Raw genomic sequence first — 27,507 nt, forward strand, 5'->3', positions numbered from 1 at the left:
TCTCTTTTTTGTCATAATTTAAGTAAATGATGTAAGATCATCAAAATATAGATGTGTGTCTTGTTTTATGAGAGTCAAGATCCTTGTTAATGTATTTGTGTTTCGAGTTCAAGAACCAGGGATTAGGAATTTGACCTTGACAGTCATTGGTATGTTACAGGAACACAAAGCAGGAGGTTTATCTGGAGCAAGCATATCGACGATTTTTCTAGTCTACAAGATCTCCTAACTAGGTACTTCACTGTTAGACAAAATAGTATTAAAACCATAGCCAATATGGTTGTTCCCTCAACTCAGATTTGCCAGCCCTGATTTTACTCCATCTCCTCTGTAGCAAAGTTCTATCCAAATACGAAATAGAAAATTATCATATCTAAAGATTTTACTTCTAGCTTTTAACAAATCTCTTTATCTGTTCCCAGCCCTCACCTGCATGAAGAATCTTACTTGCAAACATCTGTCTTAAATGGCACAACTGTAACATATAGCAGCATAGCAAGTTTCAAGGGTTTGTCACTTGGATCACACAGCTCTCTTTAAACAGTCATTTGTATGCAGTGTGTCATATGTTTTGATACAAAGCCAAATTCAGACTTCCAATGCCTTGCTACCACTGCAGTCTGGACCTGTTTCTCTGAAAGTGCTCTGAAATGATAATAGCATAAATTTGAGCAGCTTGGGGCAAAGGGATTAATTTTTAATAAACTCGAACTATGAACAATAGGAAATGTATGCAGTAGCAAATGTGAACAGAAGGAGGAAAATTATGATGGGTTTTAGAAAAGCAGAAAGTGTGAAGAAATTGTAGTGCTTTGAGGCACAGGTGAAAGTTAGTGCCACCTGCAAAAGAAACAAAACCCATTATACAGCCACTGAGTTGCTCTGTAAGATCATAATGTGAATATATGTCATTATTTGAAGGGAGAAAGCAATTACTGATGCCTTATAGTAGTCAAAACATTTTTAAACTGAATAGCATACGCCAGTTTTAAAATATATTTGTTTTTTAAGTTATCAAATATTAACTTTGTTTGCTAGAACTACATCAGTAAATTTTAACAGTTATAGAAAGAAAAGTAAAGGTGGTTGTGTTATTTTGAAATGGTGTTATTGCTATCCTTTATTCAAATGAGTGTATGAGGAGATGGGGAAAGCGTGAACACTTCCAGAAAAAGATTTCAAAACTTGTGTAAATAATATTCCATCTCTGCAGTGGTATTCTCTCAAGTGCTTTCCACATTGCATGCAAAAATGCAAGAAGAAGCAGAGGGACAGCATTTCATCATGTGGATGAGAATATCAAGAGCAAGGGATTTATGCCTTTAGAACAGAACAATACTATTTAGAGGCATAGGCTATATCTGAACCTCAAAGGAAGTAGGCAACATATCAAATCAAGAGATTGTACTAAGATTTTAAACCCTTTGAGGCTGAGTTATATCTGAGGTTTTAAATTCAAGATTTTGTGAAGGAAGATAATTCTGAAATAGCACATTTCAAAATGATGCATTCCCCTAGGTAGTTTTTGTATCTCTAAAGAAAAGTAGAGCTAGAAAATTTTTATCAAATAGGAAAGTGGAAAGAACAGAAAACAGTGACAGGATTATTAGACACAGTGAAGCAGAAAAATGACAAGGTTCTATAAAAAATTTTTTTTTGTGTGTGTAAAAGTTGTAGAAGCCCAAGAAAAACAACTGAGAGGATATGATTATATAGTTTGTAATTTTTTAGGAAGTGAAAGAAACCTGTCATGGGGAAACAATAGGATAAAGATAGTCCTTGCAAAAACATCCTTCAAAACCATTAAGTTTTGCCCAAATGAGAAAAATAGAAAACATTATAAAATTTGAAATATTATGTATTAAAAACTAATGTGAAAGACCAAAAATGGGCAACAGAAACAAAGGTATAAAGATATAGCAGTTTGCTGAGAAGCCTCCTCCAGATCATGAAGTCAGCTAGAGAGATTGGAAGGATGTAAGTAGAATAAAAGGAACATTTAACAAAGATGTAGTACAGGAGAACTTGTGAAGTTTCTTATGGTAGGCTTTTTTTTCTTGTAAGAGACATCAAAATCTGCCCCAGATTTAGGTAATAATAGAAGAACTTGTTAAATAAACAGCTAAAATGGGCAAGGACAATTGACAGAACACTTCTAAAGAAGCCCAGGAATTAAACAGATGAATTACTAATTCTGAAATGTGAGCTTGCCAGGAAGCAGAGCTTTTTGCTCTTCTATGTGCTAAATAGGGTTTGGAAAGGAAAAAAAAAAGAATTTGGTGATACCAAGCTATTAATGGCTTTAAAGACCACTATGCAAAATTGAAAAACTGAAGAATGTGATAAAATAGCAGCTGAAATCTAGAATGAAATGGAAAGTGATGCACTCAGTGGGAGTGGAACGTGCTTGACTTGCATGATGGACTTGGAATGAACATCGCTGTGTAGAAAAGGGTCTTTGGGCAAAAGCAAACAGTTGTATGAATATGCTAGCTTGATGCTCAGATGTCAAGGAGGAAGCTGAAATATTAGGTAGTGTGTGGAAACCAGGAGAATATGAAGCAGAGATTGTTATGCAGATGTATATGTGCCAGGACTGCCTGCATGTTCAGCAGTGAAGGACATTCTGGTCAGTCATCTTGAAGGGTACCCATTTTTGTTAAATAAATGTATCATCCATTCAGTGCTAGGAGAATAGGCACATTGGAGGACTTGAAGAGCATCACAGCTATTGTAAGCCAGCTCCTCCATTAAAAAGAATGCATTCTTGGAACAGTCATTACCCAGTGGGCATAAATCTGGGTCTAGCAGTGCCTGACCTCAGCAGTGCTGTTGTATTGTGAGTAGTGTCAGGACACACAGAGTGTTCTCTTGCATGTGTAACAGTCAAAATGTTTGTGAGAGAAGTTAACCTTGTGCATGTAATAGGACTGCATGTACTTCAGGGAAAGTCTGTGTTGTTTTGTTCAACAGCAAATTGATACAATCCCTAGGACTGAATCAGACCCAGCCACTGCCGGAGTCCTCAGTACAAACACATAGAAGTGATGAATAAAATATTAGCAATTGGTCTTATAAGCTTATAAAAAAAGCTTATAAAAAAAGCTACCAAATATATAGTCATAAGGAAAATATATTTGGTGGAAGTACTCTTACTCCAAATTGCTATCTCATTGCCCCATCCCCAGATTCAAAACCTGACTAACTTCCCCAGCTTACATCTCTCTGTCTATCTGTTCTAAGGCATTTTTCTGGGGTAAGTGCTGAACACTTACTCTGGGATGAACGGAAGTTACTTAAAAAGAAAAAAGAAAAAAATTGCACTAAGTGGACATAAGTGTCTCTCTGGGGTCATGTTGAATTCTGCTAAAATCGTATTCCCTCTCTCCAAAAATGAGACTTTATGACTTTATCCAAGGGAAGAAATAGAAAATATAATGATATAGCAATATCTTTACATTCCTCAGTGCTTTATAATGTGCTACAGTAATTTTACTCCATCATTTTTATTAAAAATCCAGCATCCTGCTGGACACTACATTATCTAATACACACCTGTGATTAATGATATTTCTAGTAGCAAGTCCTCCAAATTCTCTGGCATTGATACTCATGTTGCATCAATACAGCAACATGTCTTAAAACAACTTCTGAAAATATATTCTCCTTCTTACATTGGCTGCAAGTGTTTCATGAAAAGTGGTTCTCATAACCTGTTATTTCATGCTTTTCAACTGTTGGAAAAAACTTATGGGAAAGTAATTCTCCAGTGTTACTTAATGGTGTTCAATACCATCTTGGGAATTTACATTGCATCCCCAAAAGTTTACAGTACTAAACAATCAAGGGCTAACAGTAAAATTATTCAACATTATTGTTAAAAAAGGATAATGATAAATACTACTTTACTTTGAAAAATTAAAGAAAAATGCTCCTGCAAGAGTGACAAAAGTTTATGTCTATTCTGCTGAATTTAAATGTTGATGTTACCTGGATCAATGTCAAAATTCCCATTTTGTGCACTGGAGATTCTTTACATATCATTTATGCCTACAGAAGAGGTTACTCTAGAACAGGAGATGTTAAACAAAAGCACTAAAATACTGAACAATTATGATTTAATTCAGTCTAGTTGACAAGTTTAAAGGCCATTTTTACGTGCTCTTCAGAGATGTTAATATTGCATATAGTATATTTCTTCATGTAGATTCAATATAGTTTTGAAACACTGGCTTTTATAGTAGTGTTTTTAAATTTGGGAAAGATGAGGAAAGTAGAAATGATACAAACAAGGTTTTTATCTTTTTTTTTTAACTCATACACCTATGACTTTTTTGGTATGACATTCATGGTCTTGCTTACTCTGCATTTAGTCAAGTGTAAAGCAGAATGTTCACACTCATGCCGATTATCATTTTTTTAAAGGGAGTGTAAATGCTTTTTGAATATGGAATTGTTTTGAAAAATGCCTACAATGCAAATTATATAGAAATTATATCCCTGACTTAAAGGAGGCAAAAGCTAGTCAAACTAAGCAGGTTTGAGTGATTTCTGGGTTATGCTTTGCAAGATATTTAAAGAAATAAAAGACCAGTAGCATGATAGTAGGAATATATTTGGCTTTGAATATTCAAGTGTTTATTTGCACAGTTGTCCCTTAATAATATATTTATCATGTCTCAGCCTATCTATACAAGCTATACTTTTTCCTGCTCAGTCATAACTAGGAAAATACAGTGGCTTGCTCAGCGTAGGAGAGAGCATGTACTGATGAAGCTTTTGCCTTTCTTTCACTTCTTTTCCAGTTGTCTAGGTCTTTCACAGCCTGTTGGTTTTGAAAATTTTTCAATGCAGCTTAACAGATTCACTGGGGTGTCTTTGCTCTTTTGCTTTGGCTTTTTTTATTTTATTTTATTTTATTATTTTTTTTTAATTTTTTTTTTTTTGGTCTTTTGTATGTGCTTGTGCTAGGGAAACTAAAATTATACAAAACACATTGAAGTGTTCCAGAAGTGGTCCTGGACACTGAATGAGTCATACACTGCAGATACAAGCTCAGGCCTTTCGGATCTTTATCTTCAGTTGTTGTAAAGTGAGCATGCTTTTCTTGGCTCTGAGATTAAAATCTGTAAACAACACATTCTTTCAGAGAAATGTCAGTTTTCTTACAGCAGATCAGAGAGACAGAAGATCATTCAAGAGCTCTGCGTCCTGTATGATAATGTGTTTTTTCCTTATCTGTTTAACTGAAAGAAATTTGGCTACCTTACCAGCCCAGAACTGCTCAGAAATAGAGACATGTCGGAGACAATCAGTATGAGTTCTTCATCTCACTTGTGTAAATGGATGTCGGGTGGCAACATGGAGTAAGCTTTATCTCAAAGCTTTGTTGCAACTTTTATAGAAACATTTTAGACAGTGATGGGCAACCCAAATCACCATTGGAAATCTTTCTAGATCACGAATATTTCCAAATGATTACATATAACATTTGTATAGTTGTCAATTAGAAAGGAGGAGAAAACTCTTAAGTTTAGTGTTGTATTTTATTAAACACAGCTCTGATGCAGACATAGGTGACCCTAGAGTTAGACTTAGTAAAATAGTTAGCAGTACCATAATTTTGCCAGCTGCCTGTGGTCTGCTCCCCAAAATCACTTAATTCTACACTGATATACTGAAACCCCTTTGCTCAGGTTTTAGATAGGAACCTAAGATAAGCTGACTTAAACTCCGTATATAAGAGTGAGCAAACACAATATACAGGCATGCAGTGTCAGTTCCTGATGGAAGGAAATGTCTTCACCTTAATTTCTGTTTGCTAAATGCCTGTTAGAGGGTGGATGGACAGCTGTTGCACACAAGAGAGATTGTTCAAGGTTAAGTCACATGTAATAAAATGACATAAGAGTTTCCCAGCTAGTTTTATACATTCTTGTGCAAATTTTAGGGAGTTTTTAAAAAATAAATACAATTAAAGAAATGTAAGGTTATCTAACAAGCAGAAAGAGCACAAGTCCATCAAATTGTGCAGCAGCTAGTATTTTGCAGTGTTCTGTAACTCTCTTTAAAGAAAATATGCTGCTTCTGTAAAGAGACAGACATGTATACAAACAATTAAACAATATTGTTCAGATGTCACAGGAACTTAAATCTCCTGATTTACCCTGGAATCTGCTCAAGCAGTCTGTCAGAATTTTTTGTTGTTTTTCATTCTTCCTCTTATGATATTTCTCTAGTATTTTTTTTAGAACTTCTTAGAACCTGAAGTGACTGATAATATTTTGCTTTGTATGAATATGCCACTTTGCTCGATGGATCTTCACACCCTGAAAATATCTTTTTTGCAAGATGTAGTTGAAAGAGTAGTGAAAACTAGAGCTAGAAACAAATCATAAAGGGCAAGTGATTTTGTCATGTCTTAATCACCTGTTTAGAAAAATAAAAAAAAAATTGTAAATGGAGCTACCAGGTCAATGGAAGCGTTTACATATTCATTGTCCTCTATAATTTAGAAGATAAGCGATATCAGAAAAATCTTCAATTTGAAGTCACTAGCTTTTCTCTTAGTCTTTGTTGTGCTTATGGTTTTTATATAAATAGTTACTGTTAAGGCTTAATGACTACAGTGATAAAATAAAAGTTTATATATATTGTTCTGCTTATGGTCCAAAATGAATGTCTTCTGTTTGTACTATGTCTTTAGCTAATATTTTGGACATATCATGTTCAACAGGAATAAAATCCATAATACTTTAATGAAAACTTGGAAAGCTTGTAAGGTCTGGAAGAAGGGCATCTGTCTGTATGACTCATGTCCCTGTTATAATAAATGGCACCAGTGTAGCTGCTGGAAGTACCTCTGGGCTAGTTCAATGAGGTCTATTCTTGTGGTGTCATGTGTAAATTCTAGGTATTGCATCCACAGAAAAATAGTCATTAGGGAATGTTCTTCAGTCTCTTTGATTAAATGTACATGGGACAAGAAGTTAGCTCTTCAGATTTCATCCTAGTATGAATAGCCTGCATTATTCTCCTTTATTCTAAGATTTCAAGAGCTCTACTCTCCTGCTTTCTAGCTGTGATATGGACTTATGGTTGTTCATAGAAACATGCCTGAAAGTGTTTAAGGCATGCAATATGTGAAAGAAATATTTGATCCCCATTTAATGTGCTACTACTGCTTTCCTGAGTTAAGGCCATAAACTTGTACCTTGATTTCATACATAGTTCTAGATATTTTATTAGCCTCCTATGAATTTTGCTAAATTCATTAACTAGTTTAATTAACTAAGTATATTTCTCTCTCGTGTTTTCTGAGTATTGCTGAAATAGATTGAGCAATGATTTATTTACTTTTGTGTCTGTTGAAAAAGTAATGTGATGATACTTTTGCAGATACTGCTTTTTGCTGATATAATTGATGTTATATTAGGAGATTTTACTGTAGCATCTCTGTTGGTCAGAAATTTTACTTTATCTCCTCTTTGGCTAGTTGACCTAAGGAAAAAATGTGTGCAGAGATGTATCTGGCTCAAATGAGAATATAAATCTTTTAACTGCCTTGTTTGAGACAAATTTAGGAGGAAAACGCTCTGGAATGAATGTCCCCTTTCGCCACTCCCTCCCCCACCGATGTGAAAGGAATTTCTTGGAAGAAAGTGAAAAAACCTGTTTATTTAACAAACAAAGTGCCTGCAAGGCACATGAAAAAATGAATAATGTTAGATATTAAACCTTCTTGCTGCAGAGAAAGCTGGTGTATTTAGAGTTCCCTCTGTAGCTGGCTCAGCCCCCCTGAAGGTCCGAGGCTGGGATGTGGTCTCCTCACAGCCTCCCTGCTGGTCCACGGGGTCTGATGATCTGGTTCTCGGATCACAGCCAGGCCAATCAGCTCCAGAAGAGGGAGAGGAAGTTACAGGAGGATTTCGGTATACAGTCCTGAGAAAAATTTTTGCCTTAGCTCACAAGCTGGCTAGAAGCAGCGATCTACTCTCTCCCGCTGCAAGCAGAGCCGAGCAAGATGGGGGAGTGTGTGTGAGTCCTTGAACACAAACCTGCTGAGGAATTTTCCCAGCTCCCCCCCAGTCTTCCCTCGGACCCAGCTTAAAACTGCGTGACCCATTTCTGGGCAATAAGCAGACAATAGGGGAATACAGCATTATCATAAAATCACCCCAAGACACTGCCTGATCTTAGAGCATCTGAATTTCCCTTTAATTCCACTCTTCCATGATTATGACTATGCATGTAGCCAGAGGCTGACAAATGCTGCTTTTCAAAGCTGCGATGCCATGCCATCATCAGTTGCTAGGTTTCTTTTCCTTAGTTATTGTTTTAATACAAAGGCAAAATTGTCAAATTCTGACAACTGTATGAAAGTACCCCACTGCTGGTTCTAGCATTCTTAGGCTCCTGGATTTGAAAATTACTCTTAGCTGACCTTCTTCCTCCAAATTTTTAGCATATGTCATGGTCCGAATAGCATATAAGTTAAAAGATGCCCTCAGACTAAGAAACTGAATACAAATATCCAATGAGGTTTATTTCATTATTACAAATAATGCTGCCAATGTCTAGTTAAATACAATTGTGGCAAAAAGCCCATAATCAGAAGCCTCTAATATTTTCCAAATTTTTGAGTTGGTGTGCATTTTTTATTGACTAGAAAGCATGATCTGTTCATGGATATGCGTGCTGTATGTTTCAGGGTAACTATGTGTTGAATGATTTAGTGATACATGAAACATTTGCTCTGGTAGATCTTAGAATGTGTGTAGCTTTTATTCACTAACAAAGTGTCTCATGCTTGAATGTTGTACAACTTGAAAGGCCTTTGTTTTAATGATATAAATTAATTTCCTTTCAGTATAGCAGCTATTTGGATGATCCAGGGATAAAATCTCGCCTTTGACTTGCAAAACACTCCTGATTCAGTCACCATGAATACGAATACCTGTAGTCTACATGGGAAGAGCAAGAGTGTAAGTAGAAGGTTTTCTTTTTCTCTCTTTTTTATTCAATATCAGTATTCTTTCACATTACTTCTGTGTTGTATTAGCCTTTCAAATGCCACTTTCTGAGACAGAATGATAAAGTAATTGTTACTTGTACCCTATTCTTATATCTGTAGCCTAAATAAATATGCTTGTGTCTTTGACACCCAGAGATAAGATTATTGAATGATAGTATGGTCTGAACGACTTTTTTCTTTTTTCTTTTTTTTTGTAATTGACACATTATTTTCCACAGTTTATTTTTAAAAAAGTTATTAGAAGTTAGATTTTTCATGAGCATTCATTGACATATAAGATTATATCATGTCTACAAGATACTCAGTTGTAAATGTATGGCCCTGCACTGATGTCAGGGACTGCACTTTATTTGATATGAAATATTGACTGTGAAATGTTCCAGGAGAACATTGAGAAAATAAGGTAATGGTATAAGCATGGATTTGGATAAGGCTAATTTTATTTTCTGGTCTTTGCCATGTGTTTTGTCCTATATATGTATCTCTCTCTATCCAAGAGTACTACTGAAACAGAGTGGTTTGGACATTTCAGACTCTGAATGAGATTTTTTAATCTGCAAAATAAAATTCTTTGTTTTGCTGTTAAATCCTAGCGTATTTTGCTCTGTGAACTTAATTAGAACCATCTGCAATTATTTCTTTGAATGGAGTACATAGAATATTTCCTACTGTTTGTTGTTTTGAAATTGTAAAATATATAATCCTTGAGAAATTATTTTAAGCTGTGTGTTGTCATGCTATTTAAATAAATTTTTGACTATTGCTTGTAGGGGAATAGTGATACTATTTGAACTATTTAAACAAAAGTGACTTTGGAGAAGTCTCATTAGATTTGGTGAGCACAGCCGAAGATTTCACATCACATATGAAATCTTCCATCATTCCATATGCCTGTCAATTTGAATTTTCATTGTCACAGTCATCCCAGGTCTGCCAGACCAGTCATTTCATCAAAAGACCAACTGGTGAATAAGTAAAAATGTCATCAGTTGAACTGAATAATCTTGAAAAGAAAGATGGAATATGACATATTTCATGGGATGTTGTCAAGTATCTTTCAAGGAAGTTTTTATCCTTTTAGGAAGCATGAGAATCAAAGTGTTGGTTCAGTGGTTTCAGATGTCAGTGAACATAATTTACTGAATATAGAAGATGAACCTGCAGATGTGTGTGAACACTTGGGTATTTTCACCAAATATAGAACTCACTGTGCACCATGAGCTAACTGAAGCTTATTTTAACAGTGTAGCATGGTAGAAACTGCTGGTAGAAAGTAATTAAACATTTCCATTGCTTTTCTAACAATACAATATATCTAATACAGTTAAGATAATTTTCAAGTGATCTTGTAATTAAAAATATGTGGTTAATATTTATTAACTGTACTTCTTCTAATAGATTTTTTTGTTCCATTGTTTGAACTGTCCTCAGATGGCACAGTATGTCTACTCCTGCTAGACTTTCACTCTCCCCCTGATGATTTCCGCAGTATTACTATTCATTGTTTTGTTGGTAGCCTATGGAGTTGAATTTAACTGTGTTTGTGAAAAGGGTTTACTTAGTAGTAATTTCTTTCTTTCAGTCTTGCTCACAGCATTCAGTGAGGATGTCAGCATCCTTTAGTCTGTGTGTACTATTTGTCTAGTACCTTTCCTTAGGCATCCTTAGGTAGCTCTTTACTTCTTTTACAACTTTTCCTCTTAAATAATTTCCTCCTTTCCTTTTTTTTTTTTTGTTCCTCTTTTTCCAGCATTTTCAAATTCTTAGAATATTCTTGGTGGTGTAATGCTTATAATTCCATGCTTCTGAAAAGACAGCTAAATATTTGTCTCTCCCTGTCTCCTTCCCTCTCTTCCTACCTGTAATTTTTTTCCCTGTCCATTTCCACCCCTCCCCACCACAAAGTTACATGTAATAAGGAATGGAGTTTTAGTTAGTACTGATCAACCACAGAATGAGACATCATTTAAAATATTTTTTATAATAAAACAGTGAACTTGATTTTTTTTTGTTTCAGAAGAGCTTCATATTAATTCATAACTGCATAAGCAAGGCGAAGTATTTCCACACACTATTTCTACAGCTTTACATATGTGAATATAATTTGTTCATTATCAAAAGGCATGATGAAATTGGTATTTTCAAAATCAGACTTCCAGTCTATCTTCAATGATACTAGCATAGCTTTACTGACAGTACACCATAGATAGCAAATAACTTTTCAACAAAGAATTGTAATAACCAGATTTCTGTGGGAGTATATCAGAGCATATTTGGTCAGCTAAAGGAAGAAAGACTCTACTTTCAGGTGATGAGAGTGCTAGTATCAAGAATGAAGTCTGAATGTCACATTGTGTGGGATTTTATCTTGGAACATTGTGTCAGAAGTGAGTCAATTCTTGTGAAATCAGAAAGCAGCTATATTGCAAGAAAATGAACCAAGAAAGAGGATATATTTAGCAACTGGGTCTGCTTAAACTGTGGCATTTCAACAGCTTCAACAACAACAAAAGAGAAGGAGCAGGGGACAGAAAGCAAAATTAGAACTTTAACAGTATTTTGTCTGCCTTTTAGTTTATGATTATCCGTAAAAGCCTAGAAGTGCAAGACTTTTGAATTCATAAATATAAAAAGTATATTTTCAACAATGATAGCTTCAGGATAAGTTACAGATCCCTAATAGGAGTCAAAATGGCTGACATTTTCTGATTAAAATTTTAAAAGCAAAGTTTTGACCAGTGGGGTCAAAAAATGGTGGACCTCAAAATGGAATGCTCTCCAAAGACAGGTTGAAGGAAAGATTCTGAGAGCTTAGCTACATGCAGAAGTTGTGAGTGGCGGGAGGTGGTTGTGGTGGTGGTGGCAAATCATGCAAATGCAAAGCAGGCACGGAGCACCCATAGATAAGTGCAAAGGAGGGCAGAGAGCTATTTGGAAACAGCTGACTCACAGAGATGTTTTCATCCAAAGGTCTTAAGGCTAGATTGATATAACCTTTGCTTATGATGTGGGGGAGTGAAGAGAAGTTAAACACTTCTTTTATTCCTGTGCTCATTTCTCCTTAGATTATGAGTCACAGAGAAGACAAGGGCCAGGGGCTCTTTGTCTGCCGCTTCTCCCGTAGGGAGAGGGAACGTCATCCTGTCCACCCCAGACACTACCTGCACTACACTTCTCTGCTCACCAGCTGGAATAGCTATTCAGCAACAGCGTAAGACACTCAATACCAAAAAGTAGAGTGATGTAGTTCTCCACTGACAGTGTTAAGGAATTGCAAATAAGTTCAGTTCCAGGACTTTTTATGTCACAACGCAGTTCTATCAGACAGAAATTCTTGCTTTGGGTCAATAGTTCTAAGTAACCAATTTGTCAACAGACAAACTTGCAGTGTTCCAGAAGCATTTTTCATAATAAATTTGCACTACTTACAAATAAATTGATTTTTCTCTCATCACCAATGGTTAGGTCCATTTGTTATCTGATAGAAGTATACTTAGAGGGAGATTGCTTGGACTAACCATTCTTAATTAATGGGAAGCAATTACATTACATATTCTTTGCCTTCTTCCACCTCTCCATCTGTAAAACAGCCTTTGCAAAGGAAACAAGGGATAGAAAAGGCAAAGGTGGGGCATTGCTAAAGGGCAAATTGAAATTCACATAGTGGTGCTATTTTTTGCTTAATGTCACTTACTGTGGTTGACTGGAAAAATGGACATTTTAGGCAGCACGTTTCCTTATGTAAAGCAGCACCTTATATGAAGAGAATGACTGAAGAGAGAGTAAGTAATGCCTGGAGCAACTTTCACCCTTTTCTTCTAACATTTTTCCACAGGGGCTAGTAATTAATGCCTATTGTGAGAGTCCAGTCTGAGAAACAATACCTGGATTTGGATCCCATCAAATTAATTATTTTATGTTAATTTACTGTATTCACATGTGTACATTTGATAATCCCCTTTTAGGTGTGGGATTGTCTTTTGGAAAGAGAGAAAAGGTTCTCTAGAGGAATACACCAGTTTATTCCTGACAAAATTGCATGTGCTTGTCTCCTCCCACTCATTCTGTATTTCTTTATTTCAGTCTTTCACCCTCTCCAGTCTTCCATGGAAGTTCTGACTAATGTTTCCAGCTACCCTATTCTGACCAGACTTCAAAATCTGTTCTCCATGCTTTTCTTTCTTCTGTCTGTGATATTTCTAAGATGAATAGACATGCTTTTGTCATATATCTCTCTTTTCTTCTCATGACTCTTCTCCTAGTTAATCTCCTGCCTACATTCCTAGTTAAGTTCCAGCCTTTTTAAAGCAAGTCTTACCTCCTTATCTAGGTCCTGGGCAGTACTTAGAATTTTGAGACATAACTGCACCATTTTGAAACATGAAAATACTCCCACCCATGTGCTAACATACATAAAAATTCTAATCTGTAACTCAAATGTCATCCACTATTATGCCGATTTAAAAAATAATTCGTGGGGCAGTGACATTTATTTAGTCCACATGACAACAGATGATTTGTGTGGGTCTGACAGAGAGCTTTATAGCTCAGCTACCCTAGCAAACCCTTGAATTACACCTAGGTCTCTACTTTTTGGAGTTCTTGCACATTTGTATCATTGGTATCCCTTGTCCCAGTTCTTCCTGTCTGCAATGATAATTGGCTACTTGGAGGTTATATCTTCCCAGCAATACATTTATGCTCTCAATTTTTCCACCCAGTTCTTGATTTCTGGCTGTCTTGAAGAGGTGCAGTGTATGGTTCAGGCCCTCTTTCATGGGAAGGACTGGGAGTTGTCAACCATTTGTACCAGAATTGTACCTACTTCTGTGTTTTACTCAGAAATCTGACACCAGATCCAGACCTCTTGTTTTTACTGCTTGATGGAAACTTCTCCTACCTTTGGAATAATTTACTACAGTGGTGAAAATGAAATTAAATGACTCTGAAGATCTCATTCTATGACTATAAGAAAATATGCTTAACTTAAAGAATGTAAACTTAAATGAAATGATATTAAAAGGTGAGAAAAGGAAAACATGGATAGATTACTGAGTCCTGGAGTAGGAAAATTAGGAATAAAGACAACAAAGATCAAGACTTTATACATTGCACTTCATGCTGAAGGCAGCTAGTGGTCAGGGAGGAATAAAGGAAAGGCATGAAGGTGGTGGATGATGTAATTAAAACAGAGTAATATTAATGATTTAATGGTCTCCCTACTTTTGCTTCCCACTTACTTACTGCAGCATATTTCTAATCAATGACTAAGTTTCTAGAGAGTCTTCTTTCTTTAAAAATGAAGGTAGTTTTCTGGGTCTTCAGTTTGCAAACACTGCATCTTTTGAATCCCTCTTTCAGACCAAATTTTGAAATGGTGCCTAAGAGAAAGCTGGCTGATGCTAACAGAGGGAGGGATACAGAAGGAGAATGAGCATGTAACTGGTACACATTATATTTGGAGGGAAATGCCATATTATGGAATTCCTTTTTTAACGTAAATTCTGTTCTTATTTGTCTTTCACTTGTAATTTTAAATTGCAGGTAGGTAGTTCTTGTCAATATCTATGCATCTGTCAGAGTGCAATGGAGGAACTGGTTCTCCAGCATTACAAGGTTCTTGACATACTTATAAATAATAAATATTTTCAACAGAAATATAAAAATGTCAAGACTTTGGAAGTATGATAGATGTAGGGCACTAAAGAGTGGTAAGTGGCAGTTACATGGAGGACGTTTTTAGAGGAACAAATACTGTAGTAATGGCAGAACAATCTGCTAGATGTCTTTGCTGAAAATGGAAATGGTTTCGTACTAGCACTTACAAAAAACCAGACAATTCCCTGGCAAGGATTACTGTTCTTTGGCCACTGACAGCAACAGGAGACATGAACAATTAAAAACAATGAACAGCTGAGTAGTATTAAAGCTTGAGTGGGTAGGCAAGAGCAGTATATTCCAGAATTAATACTGCCCTTCAGCTCTTAGATGGTGGTCTTGTAATTGGAGTCTTGCAATTTCTATTTTGTTTCTTTAGCAATGGCTTCAGAAACTGCTGTGACTGTACATGAAATATGAGGGGTTTTTTTAATATTATACAGTTTTTCCCTTGTGACACCTGCAGTATATCTTGTCTTTTGTGCATATATGTGTATGCGTGTATGCATATATGTGTATGCACATATGACTGTACACATAAATATACAGCCTAGGAAAGCAGAAAGCATATGCTATGCATGTCCATTAGGAAGCCCTTGATGAAGAAAGAACATGGTCACATTTCCTTAAATGAATAAATAGTTCCATTAAAAAAAATCAAATTTAGTTCTGAAAAGAGCCAATATCAACCTTGCTTTTCTATGAAATATGAGGCTTCTCTCACTGAGCTCGAGTTAGTTACCTTATGTAGGACCTCAGCTGGAACACTGCAAACTGCCTGTGAATAGTGAAACTGCATAATCTGTAGCCCCTGAGCAGATGTGTCTGGTGGTTTGAGGCTGGAAAACCTAATAATATCCATGAAAGGGCTGGTGAAATCTTCATGTTTTCACCTATTTCTTTCAGCATTGCAGAATCTGGGAATATCTGTTCTGTCTGTTTCTTTTCTTTCTCTCTTCTTTTTAAACTTTATTATAATTTGGACCAAAACCCCGCTAAAGAAAAGAAAGAATAGGTGGAAGACCTGGGGAATTTCTGCTTTTCATTGCATCCTATGATTCTATGATTCAATGCAGTTTGAGAACACAGTTAACAGAAAGAGGCAAGCAGCATTGTCTCTAGCCAAGTCTGTGCCGCAAAAGTCCCCATAATGTGTTTCTTTCAGCACTTTACTGGACTGGATTAATGTAAATATTTTGATTTTCAAAGTGGAGAAAAACCTGTTTCCAAGATTTTTGATGAAATTTTTTAATCAGTTGCAGCTGAATATTTGGGGATAGATCTGAAATAACATTCCCAAAAGACCAAATGAGACCTATGAGGTACTTTTTTCATGTCTCTATAAAGACAGAGGTCAAAGGAAACAAATTTTGCAGTTTGTCCTTCCGTATTACACTTCTGCTATTTGTAATTTTCACATTTAAATGTGCAAAATAACTAGACATTTTCCAAGTCTTCCCTTTGTCTCTTCATAGAACCAGTTAGTATTGTTCCACACTTTCAAGAAGTCCTAACAAAGACAGCTTTTTATTTTGAAACCTCCGAAAGACTGAATTACTGCCTCTGCCCTGTCAGTCCTAAGCTGAAAAAATAAAGGAGGCTCAGACTTGCTCTAGGGCTAGTACTCATATCTCAGACCCTGTGTTCTAGAAAATGATTTGGTTTTGATTTTTCAGATCTATCTGCTTTTTTTTTTGCAGCTGTGCTGCTGTCCTCTTTTCTCCTCCACCCCCACCTTTTTTTTTTAAAGTCAGGATAAGTTGCCTAGAGACTTAACTACTTATCACTTCACCTTTTCTTTATAAGAATATAAAATAATGGAAACCTTTACATCTGATGGACTTTCACTGTGATTTGTGGCCCTCCTGAATACAAGGCATTCTTTGGTATAAGTTCCAAGCTTTGGGTTCCTACCTGTTAGCTTTCACCTATGCTTTTGACACATGCTTATAGCTTTTTCATGGTCCTATCTGCTGTTTTAGAGCCTTTTCTGGGTCTCTGATATGATGTTAGACCACCCATCTTCCTTTCCTATTTAAGATCCAGAAAGCAATGAAGGCAATGGTGGAATGTCCAAAATAATTAGTCTGTTACAATGTGCAGACTAAGCAAATTTCTGTTAGCTCTTTTACAAATATTACAGATTAGGATGTTGCAGCACCTCATCTGGACATTTTGCTGTAAAATATAATAAAAAAGCCAGAATTGAAAACAAATTAGGGCTCATCTGAAAAAGTCAGTGCAGCAATATCGAAGAAACACTTAGGTAATTTGCATGCTCTTAAATAAGTAAAAACTACAACCGATTGCAACATAATTTTGAAAAATGAATTAACATAGATCATATTTTTGGCTAAAGGATTGAAAAAACCATCAAATTTTATATGAGATGGGGATTTTTTTTAATATACATGTTATACTTCTTATACATTTTAAATTACCATGCCTTGAGAAAATTTATTTCAAAATATACAGGAACTTTTGCAACTACTTAAAGGCAATAATGCCCAATTCCTCCATTAGGTAAATGAACTACAGTTTTCTACATATGAAATTTGAAACTTAGACAAAGACTATCAAACTCTTACCTACTACATCCTTTTCTCTGAGTGTTCTTCATAAATAGTGGCAATTAATAGCAAACTTTCACCTCTTTCTGGAGAGGAACATGGCATATCATTGATTTCCTACCAGGGATCAATATCTGCATTACATGACACATGTCAAGACCTAGATTTTGCTTAGTAATAGTAGTCTCTGAATGATAAAGTAAGAACAAATGAATTAGGGTGGGAAGGGAAATTTAGAAGTGATAGAGAGATAGAAATTTAGACAGATAGATTAAATTTTTATATTTCTACAAGTATCTACTTTTGGCCTTGTCTTTGGTGTCTTTGCTTCAGTAGATAAAATGCTAAAACTTTTCTTGGTGCCCTTGAAAATTCCACATAACAATTTTCACTTATTATTCCCTTCATTAGAAACCAGCTCAGTGTCACAATCTGGAGACTAAAAGATCAAGTCTCAAGGGACTTGCTATGCTCTTTTCAAAATAAAACAATGATCTCAGTGCAAATATACTTACTTAATGATCCTCTCTTGAGAGAGCAAATTAGGATTTCTGTGTTCCTCTTTTGAAACAGCAGCTCCTCTGTTACAGACAGGGGTTTTTTTAAGAAAGAAAAAAGAGAAACTATTTTGAAAAATCAGATTAGATAAAGCATTGAAAAATAATAATTTTAGAGACTGTGCGGTTTTCTAATATAAAACCTGTGAGAGGAGGTGTGTGAGTGACCATCACAAAACCAGCGTGATTGTATGGCTGCACCCAGACCTTCATCCACTTTGCTTTGCAGGCTGTTCTATCTATATGTTAGCTAGCATTTTTTTCCTTTCTTGCATCTTCAGTTGCATCTTACTTAGAAAAATTAAACTGATATAAAGGAGAGACAACAAAGATACCTATCAATTAATTAAAGATACGTATTATTAAAATATACTTATTAAATAAGTATAATTATAGTAAAATTATAATTAAACAATAATAATACTAATTAAAGATACTTATCCATTTAATTACTCTTATAGCTCTGTTCCATTCTGTGCCTTTTGGGGTCACTTCTGAGTGAAAAAAATCTAGTTCATAAAATTATATAAAAATAGGAGTCTTTTATATTCTTTTTGCATTTTATCTTGGTCAAATAAAAAATTACTGTCTTACTACCTAGATTGGTATATAATAGTTGCAGATAAAAAATAATTGGAGCACTCTAACAACTTTTGAGCCTCATTATAGAAGCTGCCATAGATACATTCATGTTTTCCAAAGTACCCTCTGGTTTCTTTGGATGCACAGTACCGTGTGTAGTGAAGCAGTCCCAGTTAACCATTTACATTTTTCTTAATCAGGAATGCATCAGAAGTCTGATCAGAACTGTTGCTATTTTATAAGCATCTGCTATTTTCATGATTGTGTCTTCCTCTTCATCTGCGCTTCGGTACAAAGATTTAATTAAAGTAGTTAAAATAACAGACAACAGATGTGATCTACTCAACTACAAGTCAGCAGTTTGAGATTCCTCTGTGGATGAACAGAAATTAAAACAATTAAAATTCTGTAATTTATTTCAATTACTTTGTGTACCAAGTTTAGTTAAACACTGCTGTCTTGCAACATTGCTTTCCAATAGCTAATAACATGGAATTCTTAAGAGCTGCCTACAGTCTTCACAAAATATTTTTTGGAGATAGGGAATTCCTGCCTTTTTTCTGATTTCCTAGTGAGAGTGTACCTTATTATTTCTTTAATTCCTGGGGATTTTTACATTAAATAAGCCACGACACTCTGCTCTTGTATGAGTTAGCAGCAGCAGAGGTAGAGATTGGACTCTCTAAATCTTCTATATTGTCATAGCAAGATAATCAATCTCAAGTGTGCTGCACAGTGAATGAAATGTGGCTTGCATAATTCCTTGGGAAAGCTGTACTTTGATTGTTTCAATTGCAAGCTGGGTGTTCAGTTGTGGCTGGGTATGCCTCAAGCCTTCACTTGTTTTCTTCAACTATAGGATTGTATATTTGTAGAAAATTGTCTGCATATAGCATCAGGAAAGAAAAACTGACTTTTTTTTCCTCTAAAAGAGTCTAACTACAATTAAATATATTAATTATATATTAAAACTGATTTATTCTAACAGACTTCATCACTCATCATAATAATCAAGATAAAATTGGATGCAAATTAGGAAATAAATATATTGGATGTTTATTCCCTAATCATGCCTTCTCCTTCTTCCCCCCAGTGTTCACAAGTACTAGGTCTCTGCTCATTTTTTTCTTTAGTTAACCATATGTTCTTTTTCTGTTCCTCAATGCATAAAAATTCCTTCTACGCTTTTAGTTTCTCTTTGTGGTTCCATTTTAACTTTAACCTCTCTTCTGGCTGTGTTTCTCCACTAATAATCCCTCTACATGGTAAATGCAAAGTAACTAAAAAAATTAATTCCACTATATTGTTCTAGGGTTGAATCAATGAGTAGAGATGTATTAGAGAAGCCACAGTAAGAGTAATGAGTTTGGGAGAGAATATTATTCTATCTATCAAAACATTGCACACTAGCTGTAGTGCATAAAGTGAAAGAATTAGTATGATAGAATTCATCCATCACTGCATCACAAAAACCAGGATAAAATAACCACAAAAAAATAGTGCAATAAAATATCACAAGGTTAAGTTGACCAAAGTACTACTTTCACAGAGCTGAAAGATATTCTTTCCCCTGGAACAAAGCTACTCCCTCAAGAAAAGCATCTATTGGTTTAGCAATATTCCTTGAAGCTTTGCAAAATCATCCTCAGAGCTTGGAAGAGTGCAACTTAAAATATGTTAAAAATTGATTTATTACTTTTGCCATGGCTCTAGTAAGGTACCTTATGATATATGATACCTTAGGATATAAGGATGGTGTCCCTTTCACACTTAGCTTTGGTTTTCTAGCTTTTTAAATTGTTATGCTTTACCTAAAATGAGTTCCTGCATGCTGGCTTTCAGTCAAGAGCAGTCTCAGTTAAAGAATGAGTGGTGGGACAACATGCAGTTACTAAAAGAAGATACAGAACAGACAACCATGTATAAGTGCTGTCCACATAGTAGTATCTTTTCCCCTACCAGCCTCATCTATGAGGCAATAAGAAAGGGGTAATGTTGGTAAAAGTTAAATTTTAAAATGGTTGTGTGAGAGCAGAGACATAAGTAAAACTGTCTTCTCAGCCAGAGACCACAGATTTTTTAATGACACACTGACAATATTTTCATAGAATTGTTTGGGTTGGAAAGGACCTTAAGTATCATCTAATTCCAACCTCCAGCCATAAGCCAGAACACCTGCCACTAGACCAGGGCTCAAAACCCTATTCAGCCTGGCACTGGCCTGTGGATGGGGCATTGGCAACTTCTCTGGGCACTGTGTTCCAGTGCTTTATCAACCTCACAATAAAAAATTTCTTTCTAATATCTACTCAAAATCTACCGTATTTCAGGTTAAAACCATCCCCTCTTGTCCTGTCAATGCCTTTGTAAAAAGTCCCTCTACATCTTCCTTCTAGGCTCCCTTCAGGTACTGGAACACTGCAATTAGGTTGCCCCAAAGCCTTCTGTTTTCCAGTCCGAACAATCCCAATTCTCTCAGGCATTCCTTGTACAGAGGTGCTCCACCCCTCTGATCATCTTGGTGGCCTCCTCTGGACTTGCTCCAACAGGTTGGTGATCTTCCTGTGCTGGGGACCTCAAAGCTGGATGCAGCACTGCAGGTGGGCTTTTACAAGAGCATAGTTTGAAGGTAATTAGTGAACCAAGAAGAAAACTGCTTCATTACAAGGAGAATTTGCATCACAGTCTTTGGATCTTTTTCAGTGTGAAAAACCTTGAGTTGTTGTGATTGTTTCACTGTTCAATATCCTCTCCTTACTTCCAGGAACAAGAATCAGGGAAAATAAAAGAATGTTGGTATAGCAGTATAGCAACTCTTGAACCATCCTATAGTGAGCAACAATTTGCTAAGACACTCTTATTTCCGATACATTGGTGCATACTCCAGGTTGTGAGTCAAGGATACTGGTAACTGCTTCAAGCATTAGCACTCCATTTTGCCTTTTCCTGTCCATGACAGTGCATGGCTACTCCCCCAAGCAGCTCCTTCTGGAGCTTTGAAATAAACACTTGTGTTACAGAAGTTTTTTCAGAGGGGAAATTATCAAGGGAAGGAAGGAAGGCAACAATTGCTCAGTTTGCCTTTATTGAAGCGAAGGTGAAAATTTTGGGGTTACGACTCAGGTGAAAAGTTTGGGTCTTAGAATTATAGGTAATAAAAACTTGCTTATACAAATCTCATCAAAACGCTATTTTGGTGTTCTTCCCTTACAGCAGTCTATCACAGATGTCCAGCATTATTAAAAACAAAATCTACTTCTAATGTAAGAATCTATTTTACGGGTGCTAAAGTTCATTAAAAACATCACCAAGGGAACTTATAAATAACCCTGTAGGCATATCTTTAGAGGTGTGAGAAACTGAAATTATGGACCTCACAGTAACAATAGCAGTGGCAGATGTGTTTCAAGGTGCCTATTCTTTAGTCGGTGCTCAGAGGTTACAGGGCTGCCCAATAGGATGATTGTGTAGGAAAGACTTAAATTTGTTTGCTGGGTTAGTAAACAGGAGCAGGGAAAGACTCAAACAAGAAACTGTATTTCTAACCATTTCTCTCTATTCATGAAGCACTAAAGAGTGCACATTTTTCAAAGTACAGAACAGAATCCAGGAAGCTGTGTCTTCAGTGAAGCCAGAAAAGGTAAGATACATCGTTTAGTATGGCATTTGATAAGCAGAAGAGTGGGGGAAAATGTTTGAAAGTTGTGATTTCTTATTAGAATATAAATATGAAATGAACAGTCTAAATATATGAAAAGAACAATCTAAATAACAAAAAATTCCTTTTTAAGCTCAGGACTTCTGGAGTTATGGCTGTTTGTTGACATTCCTCTGCTGGAGTAAAAATGCAGAATGATTCCTTTGCTGTGTAATTTTTTTAGAGAACTGTGCCTCAACATTTTTAGCTGTACATAAATGGATACATAAGATTTTCTAAGAGTTTAATTTCTGAAAGCTTGCCTACTATTGCCAGAGAAGTCTTAAATTTTGTAAAAGGACAATATTTTTAGTTATGTGAATGAGTTTGTATGTGCCAGTCTCAGAGCATGTGAGAAGTTTGTCAATATATGGAGTGCTTGTATGGACAGAGATAAGCAATTTGTCTGTCTTGAGCTCTGCAAAATGGCACTACAAATTTTGTCCAGATTTTGTACATTTTTATCTCTCACACCTATCGAAATGGTAAACCATCAAACTCCTCCTCCTCTCCCCACAGTACATGGGGGTTTTATATAATTTTTTTTTTTTTAAATAATGAATCTCCACGAAAAAATAAATTTGTAATGCCATTGTAAGAAATGGCTACAATGGGTGTAAATAAGATTATATTTGTAAGCACATTTATTTATTGTCTGTGAGAAATTGCATATTAGCTGTTAATTGCCAGATTCTCAGGTGAACACAGCATTCTTAGGAAATGTTCCCGCCCACGTGTTGAGTTACAGCCACTTTTTATGTCTGTACAGCACTGTATGTAGTGCCAGGAATGTGCTATTCTGTGATCATCCATGCTCCAGGAGACTCAGAGCTCAAGCAGTAAATCTGTGTTTTAAGAGCTGCAGAAAATTTTATAAGTAGACACAAGGAGTGTGGATTTTATTGGTGCTCAACAGCAGAAACCTCTGTACATATGCCTACAGTTACAATATTTTTTCCATGCTGTACACTTTCACTGTATCACCCATAGAGACTTACATTTTTAAGATATAAAGATGTGTTCAAAGATCTGTGTATGACCAGTGAGAATGATGGCATAAAGAAGAAAGGAAAGCAGTAAGGGAAATGTCTAGGATTTGAATTAATTCCACAGTTTAGATGAAGTCTTATATTTTGGTATCATGACACCATTTTTATGCTGGTTATTCCAGGGGAAAACAAATTGAATAAATCAATGTGATTTTTTTTTTTTTCTTTAAAGGAAATGCCTTATGGAAGCTTTGTTTAAGAGACTTAGAGTAAAATCTCTTTTCTGCTTGGAAACTAAGAGACACTGAATTTAAAAACATGCAAAATGGTTGGTTATGATGCCATAACTCATGTCTCATCTTATTTTTTATTTTTTACTTTTTACACAGAGGAAGAATCTTGGATGATAGTGGCAATATTATGTGCTCAATTCTTTCCTCTTCAGATCAAGTTATCCATTTTAACATTTTTAATACTTGTAGAAAGGATTCTATTATGAAGCCATTTGGAAATTTGGTTTTGGAGCAGGCCTCCCTTGTGTCCTACACCTACTCAGACCTTAGGATAAATTGCTGGTACGCCAGTGCCAAATTCAACACAGGTTGCAGCTATTCCTGCTTGACCAGCTGTTATTAAAGGTGACAGGTAACGAAATCTAAAAATAATCAAAGCCTTATGTTGACAGGAGGGCATTTCAGCTGTCATGCAGATGAAAGGTATTGACATGTACCTGTGTTTTGTTTTCCTTTGTTTCATTATGTAGTTAATCGGAAGTTTGAAAGTGATAGAAAATACTATTCATCAGTAGAGTGGTACACTTACAGTGGTCTGAGAAACTGCAGCAACAGTTAGATTTTTAAGTACCCCATGCTAAACTGAGTAGATGGAACTATCAATCTCTCTCCTTTCACTGCTGGGTTGAGAACTAGGAGGATATTATTGCTTGTGTAAGAAATGGACAGTCTGTAACTCTTGAACCTCATGCAGTTTGAAAAAGGTTACTAAAGAGAATAGTTTAATTTGTAGTTTGATACTGACAATTTATTCATTGATGTTAAATCACCCATCAAACAAGCATGGATTTAAGCCTGCTGCATGCACTGCATGTGTCACAATCGATTATGTTAAATTATGCTATCATAATTTTATTAAACAAATACTATTATGAAACAGCATAATTTAACATAAATATGCATTAGTTAACTCCTGAGTCGTACTTTTTCACCTCATAAATGTGACTCTATATAGGTCTAAAGAAGTTTTGCCTCTGAAATCTATTAATGGGATTGCATTTTGAATTTAAAAGTCCACTGAAATACCTTTCAATCAAAAGATCACTTTGGAGAAGTGGCCATTCTCCAGCTAAAATTTGTGTATTAATCTGTAACTCAATATAAGGCTCAGACTGGCCAGAGCCATTTAATTATCTCCCTCACAGCTATCAGAGAGCGGTGGGTTTTTTTGTCCACCTGAAATCTAAGACTTGGTTTAAAACCTGACCACTTGAAAATTGTGGGGTAATATAATTGGTTCTCTTGGACTGCCATCTCTAAAATAAAATCGGATTTGAGTGAAGGATTTGGAACACCTGTGAGTGACAAAAATGTGATAATTTACGTAGTGTTGTTGGTAAATTTATATTGTAACTTTAAAGCAAATTGTATTTCAAACACAATTTATCCATATTAGAGTAGAAATTGACTGTTCCATGTCAAACTATGCTGAAAATATAAAATGTCCTACAAAGCAGTGTCTAAATGGAGTTTCTGTGGAATGTATTAATTACTAACTTGAGGTAAAATTCCTAAGGAGCTATTGTTATGAATTCCTACCATTGAGATAAGCCTAGGAATTTTCAAGTTAAGCTTGTGTACAAACATGCTCAAATAGGGAAATATGTAGTAGTAGCATGCAAAGAGTGCTATGATGTATTGGAACACATATGAAAAGCAGTGAAAAGGAGTACGTAAGTACCTTAGTACATTTTTTTAAGCTATTTGGATCTAAAATTTTTGTATAGGTCATAAGATGTCTGAATTGGAAAAATTTGCTTTTATTAATGATTTCTTGCAAGAAAATTTTATTTCAGCTGAATCAGGAAATGTTAAATCACAAAGAATATTGTTGAGTAGAAAAAAACCCATAAAATATTTCAAATTTTGAATGAAAATATTCTTTTAGAATAAAATCCCTACAGAATAATTTCAGATAGTTTGAAGTACGTAAAAATGCAGAATCATACCTGTAATTTCTTATCATATTCTTCCTTCTTGTCATGTCTGAGAAATAGTTCTGCCCAAAATGAATGTATTTTTGTCTTTTTAAAAAAGGTATTTTTGCTTGCTGAGCCTGAAATTTTGTCCATTATGAATTATGGCTTTGAAAAGGTTATTACTTGCTTACTGTTATTTAGGGTGGGGGTGCTATGGCGTCCAAAAGTTCATTGAACATGCTTTAAATTATAATTAAAAAAATATGAGTTTTAAGCCAGAATAACTTTAAAATGCATCAATGTTTTGCAACAGGATGCTTTAAGATAATTATTTAATTTCATTTTCTAGATAAGAAAATGCAACAGATTTAATTTAGTCAAACTTTGTTGGAACATTTGATATAACATCCCAAATGCACTGATTAGTTAGTGTGAAGAACACAATGATCAGTTTAAGAATCAAAGGTTGGACAAAGAATTATCTAAAGAACACACAGCAGGTTTTATTGAAGTGATAGCTACAATGTTAGTGGGAGGTTACACAAAGATTTCCTTTGTGGTTTGGTCAACCTGATTTATTTCAAGTCATGAGGCATCATCTATAAATGGAAGTCTGTGATTATCTCCTGTGAAGATGTTACTGGCTTAGTAGTCTGGCTGAAATATAAAGAAATTTAAAAACTTGTAAGAAAAGTCACGCACATCGGGGACTTAATTGCAAATATTTCTGTGATAAGTTGAAGGCTTACTAACTTCAAAGTACAGAAGACAAGTCAGTCTCTTAGCAGGGTACAGATTGACTCATGTTAACAACATGAGGCTGCTGTGAAAAATAAAATGGGATTCTAGAACACATAAGACAAGCTCTTTCTAGTACTGAAATGAATACTGTTGTATTCTATAATGGAAAACCATCCAACTGGAATATATTATACATTTCTCATTACTCGAGTTAGCGAAAGGTTTATCCATACTGGGAGAAATACGATGTGGACTAGTAATATGATGTCATGCTGCTCAGTACTCTTAGTGAGGGACATTAGCAGCGACAGAAATGGATAAATAAAGTCTGGGAGCCAGGAAGAAATAAGATCTTGATTAAACTAAAGGAAATAGCAGTACCAAAACCAAAAAGAATGGAGTGGCTATAAAGAAATTTCCATATTCAGGTGTAAGATATGATGGAAGTGAGATTTCAAAGCAGACTTCCAACTAGATGAGTTGGAACAAATGATCTTGATTATTTTGTGAGAGGAGTTATATGGCTACAGTGGTACTAGAAGGCTTAATTTGGTGACAGAGTAAGATTAATAGAATTTTTAACAGCATAGATAAAATTAAGTAGCCTTTTATAGTTTGTGGTCAGTGGATGGACAGTTAGGCCTTCCAGGTTTACAAACTAGGTAGTTGATAGGCTTCTTAATAAAGTTTCATTTGTCAGCTTGACAAGCTAGTTACAATTTCTGATGAAGTAAATTTTCTAAATGACAGAAATTTTTTTGTGGCTTCCAGATAAAGAGAAATTTCAGGTATCAAAAAAGAGTTTCTTGGGATACCCTTGCTTTTGGGATACGAAGAGGGTCATTTTCAGTCATACCAGATGTGCTCTGCTCATGTCCCAGACTGGGAGCTGTGTTTCCCTCTGATTAGGAAACCTCCAGGGCAATTCAGACTATCTAAGATGGGAGTGTGCCCCTTTCTCTGCTGAATAGGTAAAGAATCTCGTTCCTGACTGAAGGTACATTTAATCATTCAGACAACGAATATCCACAATTTGGTCCTGACTTCTGTGTTAGCCTGTCTTTCCTATTCACTGCCTTAGATTTAGATTCTTTTCACCTGAGCCTTTATTTTCAAGTGATTGAGAGCTACTGGGTGTGGAGGAAAGAGGAGGAAAATAAGTGATATAAAGACTGGAGGAAGAGGTAGAGGAAAATAACTGATATTAATACAGCTAAAGGTTTTTTTTTGCCTACTTGAACACTTGGTTTTCCAGCAAATCTGCACATTCAGATTTTAGATGTTGTGGAGAAAAATGTATTGCCCAAATATGTTTGCTTTTATGTGAGTCTGTGTAGCTGTTCTAATACAATCAGGTCTTAGGGGAAGAAGTATCTTGAAACTAGAAAAACAATGTGACCTCGTGTCTTTATTCTGAAAAAAAAAATCTTAATCTAATAAATTTAAAATTAGAATTTAGTTTATGAG

At 35.5% G+C, this 27,507-nt stretch overlaps 1 protein-coding gene across 1 annotated transcript in view; it reads left to right on the top strand.

Annotated features, from left to right (window-relative positions):
* Nucleotides 1-27,507, top strand: part of PDE4D (phosphodiesterase 4D) — a 558,454-nt gene that overhangs the window by 81,344 nt on the left and 449,603 nt on the right. The window contains exon 2 of the mRNA XM_008642936.2: nt 8,870-8,984. Coding sequence (XP_008641158.2) covers nt 8,943-8,984 — 42 coding nt within the window. The 5' untranslated portion in view covers nt 8,870-8,942. The remainder of the gene's footprint in view (nt 1-8,869; nt 8,985-27,507) is intronic.

This window comes from Corvus brachyrhynchos, unplaced genomic scaffold (assembly GCF_000691975.1).
Source record: "Corvus brachyrhynchos isolate BGI_N302 unplaced genomic scaffold, ASM69197v1 scaffold310, whole genome shotgun sequence".
Lineage (NCBI taxonomy): Eukaryota > Metazoa > Chordata > Aves > Passeriformes > Corvidae > Corvus > Corvus brachyrhynchos.